Source organism: Melanaphis sacchari, unplaced genomic scaffold, assembly GCF_002803265.2.
Source record: "Melanaphis sacchari strain LSU unplaced genomic scaffold, SCAv2.0 Contig40_pilon_pilon, whole genome shotgun sequence".
NCBI lineage: Eukaryota > Metazoa > Arthropoda > Insecta > Hemiptera > Aphididae > Melanaphis > Melanaphis sacchari.
In genome coordinates, this window is record NW_020271264.1 from 1,457,013 (window position 1) to 1,471,816 (window position 14,804).

At 29.8% G+C, this 14,804-nt stretch overlaps 2 protein-coding genes across 2 annotated transcripts in view; one reads left to right on the forward strand and one right to left on the reverse strand.

Moving 5' to 3' along the window:
- The window catches only part of LOC112597414 (protein gooseberry-neuro-like), a 37,622-nt gene extending 30,169 nt beyond the window's left edge, over positions 1-7,453 (forward strand). Inside the window, exons 4-7 of the mRNA XM_025343459.1 lie at positions 965-1,158; positions 2,158-2,269; positions 4,006-4,126; positions 6,813-7,453. Of these exons, the coding sequence (XP_025199244.1) occupies positions 965-1,158; positions 2,158-2,269; positions 4,006-4,126; positions 6,813-7,092 (707 nt within the window). The 3' untranslated portion in view covers positions 7,093-7,453. The remainder of the gene's footprint in view (positions 1-964; positions 1,159-2,157; positions 2,270-4,005; positions 4,127-6,812) is intronic.
- A 3,741-nt stretch (positions 7,454-11,194) lies between these two features.
- On the reverse strand, positions 11,195-14,802 carry LOC112597298 (SET domain-containing protein SmydA-8-like; the record flags this gene model as incomplete). Its single annotated transcript, XM_025343270.1, has 3 exons — positions 11,195-11,516; positions 12,713-12,870; positions 13,833-14,802. Coding segments are annotated over 3 exons (1,224 nt in total), but the record flags the coding sequence as incomplete, so codon positions are not given.
- Between the last annotated feature and the right edge of the window lie 2 nt (positions 14,803-14,804).

Below are 14,804 nucleotides of genomic sequence, written 5' to 3' on the forward strand. Positions count from 1 at the left end.
TTAGATATTATTTCTATTCACACTGTGTTTATGGTGAGATGGTATTGATTCAAAAGTTAATAGCAATAATATATTATTATAATAATTAAATATTAATAATTTATCGAGCGTAATATTGTTTTTGGCAAAAATTAATTAAACCTACGGTAATATTCATAGTAAAACAAATTACTTTAATAGCAATATAAAAAAAATACGACATGAAAATATATACTTAGTGGTTTAAGTTGAGTTACCACTCAAAATCATTTTTCGTACACAATAATATATCATTGAATTCATGTTTAACATAATAAATAATAATATATATTTATTGTAATAACTAATAACTTACTTAAAGTCTACTGTTGTACAGCTAAGTGGTACCCATTAGCTTACCTTTTTTTTTTTTAAATCAATTTGTTCAATATCATACCTAAATAATAATTAATTGAATTATAAATATTTATAATATTTTATTAATACTCGAATTCTCATTATAAAATATCTTACACAAATTTCTTAATCAAATTTCCATGCATGATCCGTTATTAATGAAGTAAATAGTACAATTTCACTCTTAATGACAATGTAAAAGTCTTTATTATTAATACCTTATATTTTATATTATATCTATAATTGTTTAAGATTGAAAAGTGACTATCAAAAATCATTCTATCTTAATATTAAAGATATTCCTGTTTATCCGGTTTATATACACATAGTCATAATGTTCGCGGTGACACATAATATGTATATTGTATATATATATATTGTGAATTATAGTATATTTAGTGATATAAGGTTATATTTGTTTTTATTTCATTGGCCACGTAAAAATACATAATAAAAATAGCTACAAAAATATTGAGTACATTTTTTTTGGTGTTTATATTGTATACCTATAAATTATAATAATTAATATTAAATCATTTTACGATATTGGTAAAATAATATGTACTATAATAAAATACACGTTTTACAGGAAGAACCGGCGACGTGGACGTGCCGTCGGAACCGGGCATCGTCATATCCAGAAAACAGAGAAGAGGAAGGACAGCGTTCACAGCCCAACAACTGGAAGGTTTGGAAAGGTCGTTTTTGGCTTGTCAGTACCCGGACATAGCTGCCCGTGAAAATCTCGCCGTGAAATTTGGACTTCCGGAACCTCGAGTCCAAGTAATAAAGCTACCCTTATGTACCCCATAACATAGAACAATAATAATTAAGATATGTATACATCGAGTTGTCAACCATTATACATTTGAGTGTAGGTTTACAATCTGTGGCTGTGATAAACACTTAATGATTAAAAAAACATACATACATCTGACCACGCCGTCTGGTTCTATGTAAGTCGAACTAGATAAGTCTTACTGTATAGTTAGAATAGAAAAAAAATATTTCATTCAACTATGCAAAGTAAATGTGATATAAACATAATGAAAATAATTCTAAATAAATTTAAAAAATCGGAACTGAGTATAAATTATTGATTAATACTGAAACAAATTTCTTTTTGGGTCACAAATAATTAATAATGACTAAAATGGGCCACGACTCACGAGTCCAATACGGTTGAAGACCACTTCAGATGTATGTTATAATAATATATGTCTTGGGCGGGCATATTATATATAAATGTCAAAGCGATTATTATGTACTAAATGTCATGTTGGTGTCGTCGTAAAAATATAATATTTGTGACGGTATTTTTGAAAATATAATCCGATCTCAAACCATCAACCGACTGATCACTGAATATCTGAATATAACATAAGACGCTTAAAATCGAAAAAGTGAAGCGTATAACAGTACAATTCATAAAATTTATTTTACGGATTGTTGTTAAAATATCTATATGGCTATATGTATAATGTATTTACATATATATATATATAAATGCCTATTTCAACAACATATAATATATTATATATGTACTCACACGTGTGATGGCTCATATAATACAACGTAATATCTAAATATGATGTAATCATTTGTATGTATGAATGATTGACGTTAATATTGAAAATATATTTAACGTGCATTGCATGCATTTATATTGTCATTACTTCGGTTGGATAATCAAATTTTTACTATTTTATTTTAAATTTACTAGAAAATTATATACGACTTCTGTTCTCGGAATATTAAAAAAAACCTTTAAATTTGTTTCAGGTGTGGTTCAGCAATCGGAGAGCGAGATGGAGAAAACAGAATAGTTCCAACGTACAGCACAACACAATCAGCAGCAATTTTTCTGAGAACCTCAACGCACCTTCCTACACTGGTAATTTCGATAATACACTACGATTTTACATATATTTTTAAATACCATCGACGTCTAATAAATTAAGAATATAGATATCGTAATGGAATATATTAACTCTTGTATCATTACGGTAGGTATGATAATGTTGTCTAGACATTAGATGTCTGATTAGTTACCCACTGACATGTTATATATAACTACTGTTTATTTTAAAACAATGATTTATTAGTAATAGGCATATAACTTTTGTGCGACAGTAAATCCTATCACTTCACTTAGACATATCAAAACCATTATTTTTTACTTAATAATATGTTTGTTTCTAAGCTTATTTTGTTTTTTTTATTGTATTCGTATTTTCTTGAATTTTAAAGGGCCATATAATGCATTATAAAATTATTGGTAAAACTAGAAACATCTAGAAAATCAAACCTTTTCTTTTAATATACAGTGAAAAGTACAACTATAAGAGATTTTAATGATGTACAAATTACTTGCATCACATAGATTTGTCAATTAAAAGCGTTTTGAAATGATTATTTATTTATTTTATTATTATTATTATTTTTTTTTTTGTTATTATTATTTTTAAAAGATATTTACAATCTGTATACACAGTTAATACAATATATAAATTAGTTAACATGTATAGAATACTTGAAAAACATAAGGGAAGGGATCATCTATTAACACTACTACCAATATTTAATTATTTATTATAGGCAGTATAATCTATAGGTACTACGAAAGAATATATTTTGTTAATAGGTAGCTACTTAATTTAAACAAAGTACTCATTCTTCAAATTTACATTACTGTTTATGATACATTTTTGTGACATTAAATTTCTCGATTTTACTACTATCACGACTCTTGAATTAGGTATATATACTTAATATATGACAAGATTTTATGGATGACACTATTTAAGCAAACATTGAAAAATACGTTTGAAAAATACTATATGTGTATAATTATTGAAAGTGCTTAAAGATTACGCCTATAATTTAAGACTTAAAAGTAATAAAACGCATTGAATATGCACACTTAAAGATAAGGTTGATTTAATACATAAAGAAATATACATTGAAACAAAAATTAACGGGATTTATACTTAGATATGAAAAATTTATTTATCGAAATTAATCATGTTCTATCATTGCAAAACCGATCATTACCCTATTTCATTTTGGTTTTCTTTATTTATATGCGATTGATAAAATATATATTTTAAATTACCATATTTTTATATTATTGATTCATTTAGGTCATAGGCATAGTGACGAATCCAATAAACATATATTTAATGATATTCGTGTATTTTAAACCATAGATAATATTAATAATAATATACGTATTATTGTAACCATCATAAGTCATAATAATATTATGGTGCTTTATTCGCTGGTTAGTCGTGTGGTAATTTTATCATTTTATTATGCTGTTTACGAGATCGTATTTAAAACTAGGATTCTTCTACCCTCTAGTGGACCAAATAATAATAGTATTCTAGGGATGTAATAATATTAATATATTGTAGTAAGTTACGGACATTGCCGTGTATTTATAACGTAACCTAGTGATGTTAAGTGTAAATTGATGTTTTAGACTTTGGCGTACAGATAGCGCTATACGATACAAAATTTTTCGATTTCCTAACGCACCTTGTCATGGTGTTTCAATAGCATACAATGTGGTTGTGTCCAATTACGTTATCTATTTTACTATTTTTACGATTAAAATTGTATTTTCAGGCACATCCGATTGGAGGCTCCAACCTGGCGCTCAGTACAACGGTTACTACGACGGGTCAGCGTGGGATGAATACCACCAGCAAACTGCACGGACCAACGCGGCTCACCAATATGGAGACATGTTAGAACATTTTTATAACTATTATCAAAACCCTCACTAACAAATTCTTACGAAAATATACAGTGTGCAAACATATTTCATTGAATTTGAATAAATTATGTGTCATCATAATAATATTATAATAACATATTTAACAATCAAATAATTCGATCATTATACATGGAATATAGGTAGATGATATTTTAGTAAATTCTCTAATAACATTATGAAAGACAAAATTCAATGGGCGTATAATGTTGTTTTAAAATTTTATAACTTATATAGGTAATTTAATACTTAGATATTTTAGGAATTAAAAATAATTTTATTGTGATCACAAACTGTTTTTACTTTAAAATTATTTCACATTGTATAAGATATTCGTAATGCTCGAATTAACATGCAAAAATAAATTAATATTATCGCAGTCGTACCGAACTAAAAGTACCAAGAAATTTAAAACGTATATTATGACAGATGGTAGTAGGTACTTTTTTTTTTTTGTTAAACTTCAAATTATTGCAACATAGTTAAAATATTGTTTTCATTACTATTAAAACGGTTGAGAGTTATGGGACTGTGTGGAGTGTTAACCATACATGGAGCATACATGTAATTGTCTAACATAGTATTTTAAGTCAAAGTTTAAATATACAGTTGTACTTAAAGTCTGTTTTTGTTATTGCTTAAGGACAATTTACTCGTACGTAAGTATAAAGGGCAATTCAAAATTTATATTTAAGCTATTTTATCAAATATGAATAAATGATGAAAAAAATAGAGACAAATTTATAATATGGAAGTTTTTTTTTTTAGAGATATCTAAAAATATTTCTTAATTTTATATTATTAGTTATATTTTAGAGGAAAATCGGTGGGTTGGGGTTCAACTTAAAAAGTTCAAACAGTGACGCATACAATTTTTGCAAGCACAATGTGAGGACATTTTTTAAATACATTTTATAGTGATTAAAAAACATTAATTTACTAATGATGAACTCTAGTCTTAAAAGCAATTTAAAGTTTTATATAAATCACATTTTAACCACACGCCACTAAGTAACTAATGGTGGCGTCACCCATGACATGTGGTTATTTGGAACGCGTATATTAAATAACTGCTACTTTTTTTATCCTCTCAAAACAGTTTAAAAAAATGATTAAAAATGTCCTTGCGAACTCCGTATAATTAAGGTTAGATGGTTTTTGCTTTATCGACAAATAACAGGCTTGTTATATGTTATAATCGCAGTAATTTTCAACATTCTAAAAACTTTTTTTATCATAGCTAAAAAATGTAGGAAGATTAAAATATAAAAATAACATTTTTATTCACGTCCGTTGATTATAGTTCTATTGAAAAAATACTTTCAGCTTTCAGTAACTCAAATCTTGGAATCTTGAAAAGATCAATATTCCAAGTATGAACAGTTCTTAAAAAACTTTCTAATCGGTTTTTGATAATTTTGAAATTTTTAATAACTCAAATGTTTCTCTCTCCTTTTGTGAATTTTGAATAAAAAAAAGTCAACTTTAGTATTAAAATCGTTGTGGTTAAAACATGCGGTAAACATGTCAATATGAATCCAAAATATGTTTCCAATATTAAATTCGTTAAACTAACGTCTTACGGTTTTGACGGGTGCGATAATATTTATATTTTGATATAAACATCACTTTTTTTGTTTTGATGACTGCATTAGTTCCCTTTATTTTTATATATTTAAACTTAAAAATCGTATACGTCGCATAAACCTGACTAATTATTGGTTTGCACAAACTATACAGATGGGAAGGAGTGGTAAAGAGAGAGATGATTAAATGTCTGTGTGTACTGTGTAGTAGGTATATTATACAGAGTGATTTACCAAGTAAGTTTATCCCATTTTTCCTTTAAAAATTAAATAATTCTTATTTTGATTTTTTAAATTTTTCAGTTTACTTATAAACCATGCCTTAAAATAACTAAATATTTTATACTATCTAAGTCCTATAAGAGTGATCTGTGTAGGCAATGTCAAGTTCATTTTTCACATGGAAATTACCTTTTTTACTGTAAATTATCATGTTGATGTACGTAGGAATCGAAATAAAAATTCCAACTTGTATTTTTTAAGTAATTTAACTTGTACAGCATTAAAAATAATAAGGATTAAAATAAGTCTATAATAATGGATTTGGGAGGTATACGAGTGCTAGGGTAATTAAAAAAATTAAGTATACCTACTTAATTAATTATATTAAATATTAGTCTATCAACGTCTAAAATTTGATAAAAATATTCAAGTTTTATATTTTTGTTAAACGATTTTGAAGGAGTTAGAATTTTTATTTAAATGCAACAGCGTTTTCGAGAAAAAAGCATCTGCTTAACCATTTACAGTGAAAAAGATTGTTTCTCGTTTGATAAAAATAAATTTTAATAGCCATAGGACACTTCTTAAGTGGTTAAAAAAAATCTTCTCAGACATCGTATTAAAGAAATTAATAAACACAAAATTTGAGTAAAATATCAACTACTATAGAAAAAAAAAAATTGGAGAAGCTTGCTTGAAATGAATCACTCTGTATAATGACGCGTAAATGAAACGATGTCGATATCGTAGTACAAATAATTATTTATTGCGGTGTTTTTGAAATACGTTCGGTGTGTTAGTATTTTCTGATGTTTTTGCTCCGAACGTGTATTATAATATTATTATTATAGATTCAACCCGTCCGCCGCCGCTGTCGCTTACGGAGCGCACAACGAATTTGCGGCTAACCCGAGCAAACTACGTCTGCCGCCGACCCTGCCACCACATCCACCGACGACACAACCACCAACCGGCACTGCCGCCACAACTTCCTCTGCCTCCATGGGATACCATCAGCCGCCGACCGCCGCGGTCAGTCGCTGGACGGAATTTGGCAAACCCGCAGTAGCGGCTTCCACGTCCACACTCGATTTTCCAGTGGCGTCTTATTTCAACAACAATTTATTATGATATTGTTATTAATAAGTTAGCTTTAATATTGTATGCAAAATAATATTATATTATCGCAACTACCGATACAACGACTGACGTTACCACTCGTCTTATACAACGCTAACCGCTTAATTTATACAATAATTATTAGGTGCCCGAAAACGCATCCACGTCTCACATATAATATTATTTTTTGTTATATTATACTATGTAGGTACAGGTCAATTAATCGAAAAAACTTAACTAGATTTTTCCTAAAAATCATACATTCATATACATTTTGAATTTTGATTTAAATCCAATAAAGATCACATTTTAAATTACCTAGATTTTAGATACTATTTAGTATTTAAGTAGTTTCGTGTGCTGATACTGATACAAATAAAAACTACACTTTTTACTATAAATACTATAAATAATAAAATAATTGAACTCGAAAAGATTCATTTAAAAATATTGATAAGCTTAATAAAAAATGAGTACGAAAAGTTTTTAAATAATTTAACTTTGGGTTCTAAGGATGTTTTTTATGGTAATTCAATTTAGAAGATAAATCCAAGCTATTATATAGTTTGAAAACTATATTTTATAATTTATGATGTATTTTAATTATATAATAATATATATATTTCATAATAGATGTAAAATCATAGGATTTACTCGTAAAGTTTAAACTTTTTTTCCCTCTGTAAGTACATTTTAATAACAACAATTTTTGTGAGAATAACTGAACGCTATGTATAAAACATAAATCGAAATACTAATGAATAGTTTTTAGTTATTAAAATGTATTAACAAAATAAATAATAATAGTCCTTAATAACATGACTTTAAATTAAGTATGTATTGTATAAATATACATATATAAATTATATAAATAAAAATACACTTTAAATTATAAAATATATATTTATAGTTTTACTGTAAAATTTTCAAATAATTATAACTAAGATTTATCTTCCAAATATATAACCTAATAATTTTATTGCACAAAGTTCAATTACTCAAAAACTACTCGTTTGAAATTTAATTTAAGTACATCAATATTTTCAAACAAATCATCTGTAGTTTACAAATAATTTACAGAAAAATATTATCAACATATTAAAAAAAATAAAATAATAATAATAATCATCTCTTCTTCGTCTTAAAGTTAAACAATGGAGTTTTCATATGAAAAAAAATATTGTATTACTATTGAATGACATATTATATTATCCTAAATGGTAAATAAAATCTAAGTGTTCAAAAATGTGAATTAGTATATTTAGTTGTGTAATAAAAAGTTCTAAAAAGTTCTAAATTTAAACATAAATGCATTATTTGAGAGACTGATCAAATAAATATTTGACAAATCATTATGTATACATCAAATTGCCTCCTATAACTTATTTTTTGTTTGGATAACAAATTATAGTGATATTTTTTTATCTACGAATATCTATTCTGTTTTCAACTATTCAACGAACATTTTTTAGCAAACAACTATAATAATAATAATGTCGTATATAAAGCTCATCTCGCCATGATGATACTATATTAATATTACTACCAAGGTCGCACTAAGTCAGAAAATTATTCCTTATATTATAAAATAATTATTAATTTTTACTTCAATGCGCAATATTTATCGCAATGTTTTTATCAGATTTCAGATTTTGATATTGTAATTTTATTATTAACCCTGTCTAGATAAACTCCGAACATGACGCTTTTTATCCAGTTTTAATTAAACCGTCTTCTCAATATAATTATGCAAAACGTGTCGTATATTAGTAAAAGAAAACCCCTCTAAAAGAAATAAAAATCAAAAAGATATTTTTTTAGTTTTAACAAATACATACCACACGCCTTCTTCAAAACAATAAAACAATGAAATAGTAGACATCAAAACCTAATAGTTAGAATTTTTTTTTCCCAACTTAGTCAATATAGTTTGTCTCGCTATTTTATTTTTATAAATGTGGTCATCCTAACATTATAATATATTATAATATGTGCGTATTGTGCGGTGTATTTATCATGACGATACCGAGACCACATGAAATTCATTCGTAAATATGTGCGTTGAATGATGTTTTTCTAGCGAAAACGCTATCATTATCCCCCACTTTTTTTCTCTCTCTAACAAAATTTCTCACTTTGATTTTCTGTCCTCAGAACGGCGTCATAAAAAAAGTTTCATATTATGTACTAATAATGTTTTCAAAGGCGTCGACCGATATATTAATAATATTTAATCGTCGTCTGCGGGTTACGGCGACATTGCGTCGACTTTCGCTGTGCTTTTCGCTTGCCGCACATAACTACAATACTAGAAAATATAATATTTAAATATTGTTGTTCAATTGTTATTATATTTGAAATTTTAATTACTCAATACTGAGAGTATTTTGAGTGTTTTTCTCTTTATCAAGTAGAATCTACGATTTGTAATGATTATATAATAATATTGTTATTATTGTAAAAGTATATCATACAGGTTATATATAAAATTATTACATAGAATATTCAATCGTTTTATAATATTATTGTCTGTTTGTATGTTGTGTTAAAAAAAAAAAAAAATGTATTATGAGTTGGTCGTTTTTGTCTTACACTATTGTTATTAGGCGATGATGTCACAAATCGAACTCGTGTATTATTTGATTCAAAAAAACAACTGAAAATTTCAAATATTTTGACGAAATCAAATACGTGTAAAAAATAGTAAAAATTAAATAGTAAATAGCTAATTGGTCCGAATTAATAATTTAATTTAATTATATTAAAATATTTATGATTTATTTTGATAACCCAATATTAATACCGGACTTTATAAAATGTACATAATTGCGCATAAAAAAATATATCATCTAAATCAAGTTAAAAAATATTTTTAAGTTCAAGTTTGGTTTAAAAATTTAAAAATCTGTACGAATAAGACGTTGCAGAAAGTCAGGTTCGGATTCGGTCGCACTCGAATAAAGCTCATCACATCATCACTAATGATTAGACTATTATTATGTGCAAAAGATAATCATTTTACATAGTACCTATATATTATAGTGTAAATTGTAGACTAGTTAATTATTTAGATTTAATTGATTTTAATTTCATAGAATGCGATATTATTAGAAAGATAGAGAATGTACATAATATATTTTATTTTATTATATACATATATATATATTAATATTTAAATGTTTGAATGATCTTAAATAAATATATAACGATGTTCTTGCCGTTGTTCAGTAGTAACTAGAAATCTGTGTAAATCATTTTGGAATAATATACGCGTACCTGTACCTACTTATAATTATTTATTATACCTACCACTGAAATTACGCACATAAACCGCGTTTGTGGCACGGTAACGAAAATATCTACATTATAATATTATATTATGTACAATTCTATGTATACGCTTAAATGGCGTACTTTAAAATAGACATTTATGTACAACAGAAAAAAAAATAAGTTAAAATATTATATTATTTAAAGGCCGTCATAGACAGTCGACCTTCGTTTTATAATATTTATCTGTGCACGTAGATACCTATTTATGTATTCTTTTCAAATGGCATTGTGCGCTAATATTGTTATATTTTAAGACGGTTTTATTGAAAACGTTTTTAATGCTGCAAAATCGATGTACGCGTATTTCGGTATTATAGTTGGCAAGTGTTCATTATGCGATTCGATGTTGGCCGTTTTGTACTCGCCGAATGAATTCAGTCTTTAAATAAACATAGCGATGAATATTGAATATATTGTTATTACACGCGTATAATTCGTATTCATTCCAAAACCAATTTTGCGACATTTTATTAGTATTGGGTTAGTAACTCTGAATTATAGTATACTATGTTGATTTAGCGTCAACGACAGATGAATAATTTTTTGAGCATTTTTTTAGTTCGATGATTAACTCCTTAGATGTCACAAATACGTAATACACTGTAACACTAATGATCAAGCAAAATACTAATAATACACTTTTGTAGTATCAATGACCAATGCAAGCTATTGATTTCAAATGTATTTAGTGTCTGAAATTCAATACTCGAAACGAAATTATAAGTTATTTTTCATTTAAAATTAACAATTAACTATAAACATTTTAAACTTGTAAAATAAGTTACGATTTCAATGGGAAATACATATTAGTACAAAAGTATAATATAATACGAGTATGAACGAATGGTTTTAAGTTCCTGCAACGTTGCACTCGTGGTTTATTATCGTGACAATATAATGATAACATAAAAGTACTATCGATTATAAAATTAATGGAACACTGCCATTATACTACGGCGTTAACATTTGACGGTGATCAAAGAGTAGACATTTTGAGACAATCGTTGTCATTGTAACTGTTCGACCAAATGCACCAGATCGGGTTCGGTTTTCAGAATGGCCACCGCTTCTCTGGCATAATTTTTGATCATCTTGTTGTTGTTCTGCATTATAATAATAATAATTTATATTATAGTTGTATTAAATGAATAAATATAGTACATATGTATATGCATTTATACAGTAGTTTTATTTTTTAAAGGTAACACGAAATATTGGTACTAAGTGACATCAAAATAAAATGCGTCGTTTTTAGACGGTGATAGAAAAACACTAATATATTTCATACACGCCATTTTATGGCAATTTTAAAATGTTTTGCATTTTAATTATGTGTATGTGCATGGTTTTTTTTTTTTTGTTAAGACGATAATTCAAATTAAAACTGACTGAATTATTATAGGGTCAAGTTGGGATAAAAAAACGAGAAATATTGAAAATTCGCGCGTGTTGGTAATAATTTTATTTCAAACATTGACTTTTTGTAATTCTATCAATTTTGATTTTGGAACTATAATTAAGAAATCTAATTGATTAAAAAAAAAAAATTGGTATTATATTACGTGTTACTATTTAAAAAAAGTTTTAGTGCACATAAGCACAACGAAAGGGCAACATATTTGAAAATCCTAAAAAAATTTGGTGATTAGCAGTATTACCCAAACTTTTTCTGAGTTTCAGTCTGAAATCACCAGACAGAAATATTTCGAGTTACCTTTTAAAAACAATTGTTCGCTCATAATTTTACATGAATCCCTATCTCCAAACCCACTGTGTATCTATCTAGGTATATTAAGATACCATTAGATTGACAAGCTTGGTTAAAATGTTTATATTTATTTAAAAATTATTTTATTATATTTAGGAACTGTAAAAAGGCCCGTTTTAATGTGTCATAATTTTGTCTAATCTCTAAACCTAATTCAATTTAATTAAAACTATAATATTGTGTTAAAAAAGTTTGTTTTTTTAAAAAAAATCTATGTAGATTCGGTAATAAGTTACGAAGAAAAATAAGTCTCATTTTTTTTTATATTTTAGGTATAATCTATAATATAGATTCTATATGACTTGAACCTTTTAACAAATTGTATAAAATATTATAGGCTTTATAATAACCTAACTTTGTTACATGGTATACACAGTTCGGTGTAATATTTAATAGAATGTCAAAACGTATTTCATACGAAAAAAGCATCCCCGCAGACCATTAACATGGACGTACATTGGACTCCAATCAATATTATATATGTCTTTATATTTGTATATCTAAATATTTTGGTAAATGAAAAACGCCGACCGATCTGTGTTTTATCCGCTTTAGCTGTTTGAGACCGCGAACCAGATAGTAGAGCAGAAGTCCCCGGAATCGCGTGATTCCCGGTTCCAGGACGTCGGCCAGCCGCAACAGTTGTTCACATATGTTCGCATTGTTTTCCAGTTGTTTCGCGGTCAGATCTGCACAAAACAATAATTAAAAAATCCGATGAATAAATCATTCGTCACTTATTCTATTAAAAGACGCACACAAATATAATAATATACAGTGCGGACACCGTGATAGAAATTATAACCACTAAAATTCAAAATGTTTAACTCGAATTTTCTTAGTTTTCTCAATGGTAAGTATAAGTTATAATTATAAAAAAGTATTTTTTATGCGTAAATTGGTTCGGTCGTTTTCAATCATTCTCACAAAAGTTTAAATCACGAGTAATTTTTTTTTTAAAACTCAGTGTTTTGTTGTTTCTAAATTTTTTACCGACAACTAGATAATGTTGTGCACGATTATAATACGCGCGTAAGTGTAAATCTATAGGTCACTCCCTCCCACTTAATTGCTCGCGAATATTCACTATTATACTATAATATTACCGCCTACAGTTTTAATCTTCAAATCGCTTTTCTTTCGAATTTTTGACCTCAGCACTCCCTCAAAGATTTTTAAATTTATTATTTTCGTGGTCTTTATTAGTATAATGCAGGGCTTGCATATGAAAAGATATTTACGATTAAAACGTTATACACATTTTAAATTTATCGTTATTCAGAATTTAAACGTTATTCAATACTTTTGCGTTTAACGTTATTCAGAGTTAAAATGTTTAGTATATTTTATGATTTATAACTATTAAATAATTGGAAATTAATAATATAATATATAATATATATATATAAATATATATTACGTTTTTCGTTGTTTTGTTTGATGATAATATGTCATATATTTTGTTTTGTGTTATTTAATTGTTTATTTTTATCGTTTTCCGTTATAATTACGTTTACAAATTTCAATCGATTTTTTGTCAAATATAACGTTATAACCATAACGTTATTATAACGTTTGCCCTAATAAAGTTAAGCCCTGGTATAATGTGAACCGTATCGGTTGAAAAACTCGTTGCGGTCAGCCAGTTTACCCGAAATCCGGTCACCGTACAGCTGGGTCAGTGCGTACTTGACGCCCACCGTGACGTGGTGGTTGTCGTGCAGCGGCGGCATCGTACCGTCCCGGACCCGTTCCAAGAACCTTTCGAATCCGGTGCAGTCGCGACTCTTAGTAAGCTCTCCGACGGCTCGGAGCGCCTGAACCGCATCGACGTCGGCGGCCGGTCGTCCGCAGGTCGCGCAGAGCCACCGGCCCGCCGCCGTGGCCAGACCGTTCCGACACTGGCCGCCGCAGGCCGCCGAGCCCATGTGCGTGCCCAGTTCCTCGGGGTCGGTGCACCGCGCGCACGCGCACTCGAAACACTTGGCGGCCAACAGGTGCTGGCGCCGGTCGCGCGTGCACCACATCGTCTGCGTGTACGTGGCCGTGACGGGGTGGCCGCGAGCTATGGGCACCGCGGCCATCACGCGGATGGACGGCTGACCGTCGGCCGCGTCGCCGACAAACACGTGTTTGGTGTTCGGCGTGCAACAGTGGGCCATCATGGACGCGCGCGCGTACACTGCCCGGAAGTTCCGGCCACCCGGTCGGCGCACGTCGAACGCGTTCGTGTCTAGCACGGCGGCCGCCTCGAGGGCAGACCGGTGGTCGTGGGGGTGGCCCGCGGACCGCAAGCCCAGCCGGTCCAGCACGAACGCGGCCACGTTGACGGCGTACGCCCGGTACAGCGGCGTGTCCAGCCTGTCGTCCAGGTGCGACTGTAACGACCGGAACTCAGCGGCCCGACGACCGTCCGGTTGGTGCAGCAGCAGCATGCACCGAAGCGGCATCACGAAGCAGTACGCGGCCGACCGGCGGCTGTCGTAATGGCCGCCGATCAGCCGGCACTCGGCGTCCCGATGCGCCGGCGCGGCCTCGCACGGCGGCCCGCAAACCGGCCACCCACACGCCGAACACCTGTAATCGGCGGCGGGCGAGTAACACGCCAGGCAGACGGGCGCCG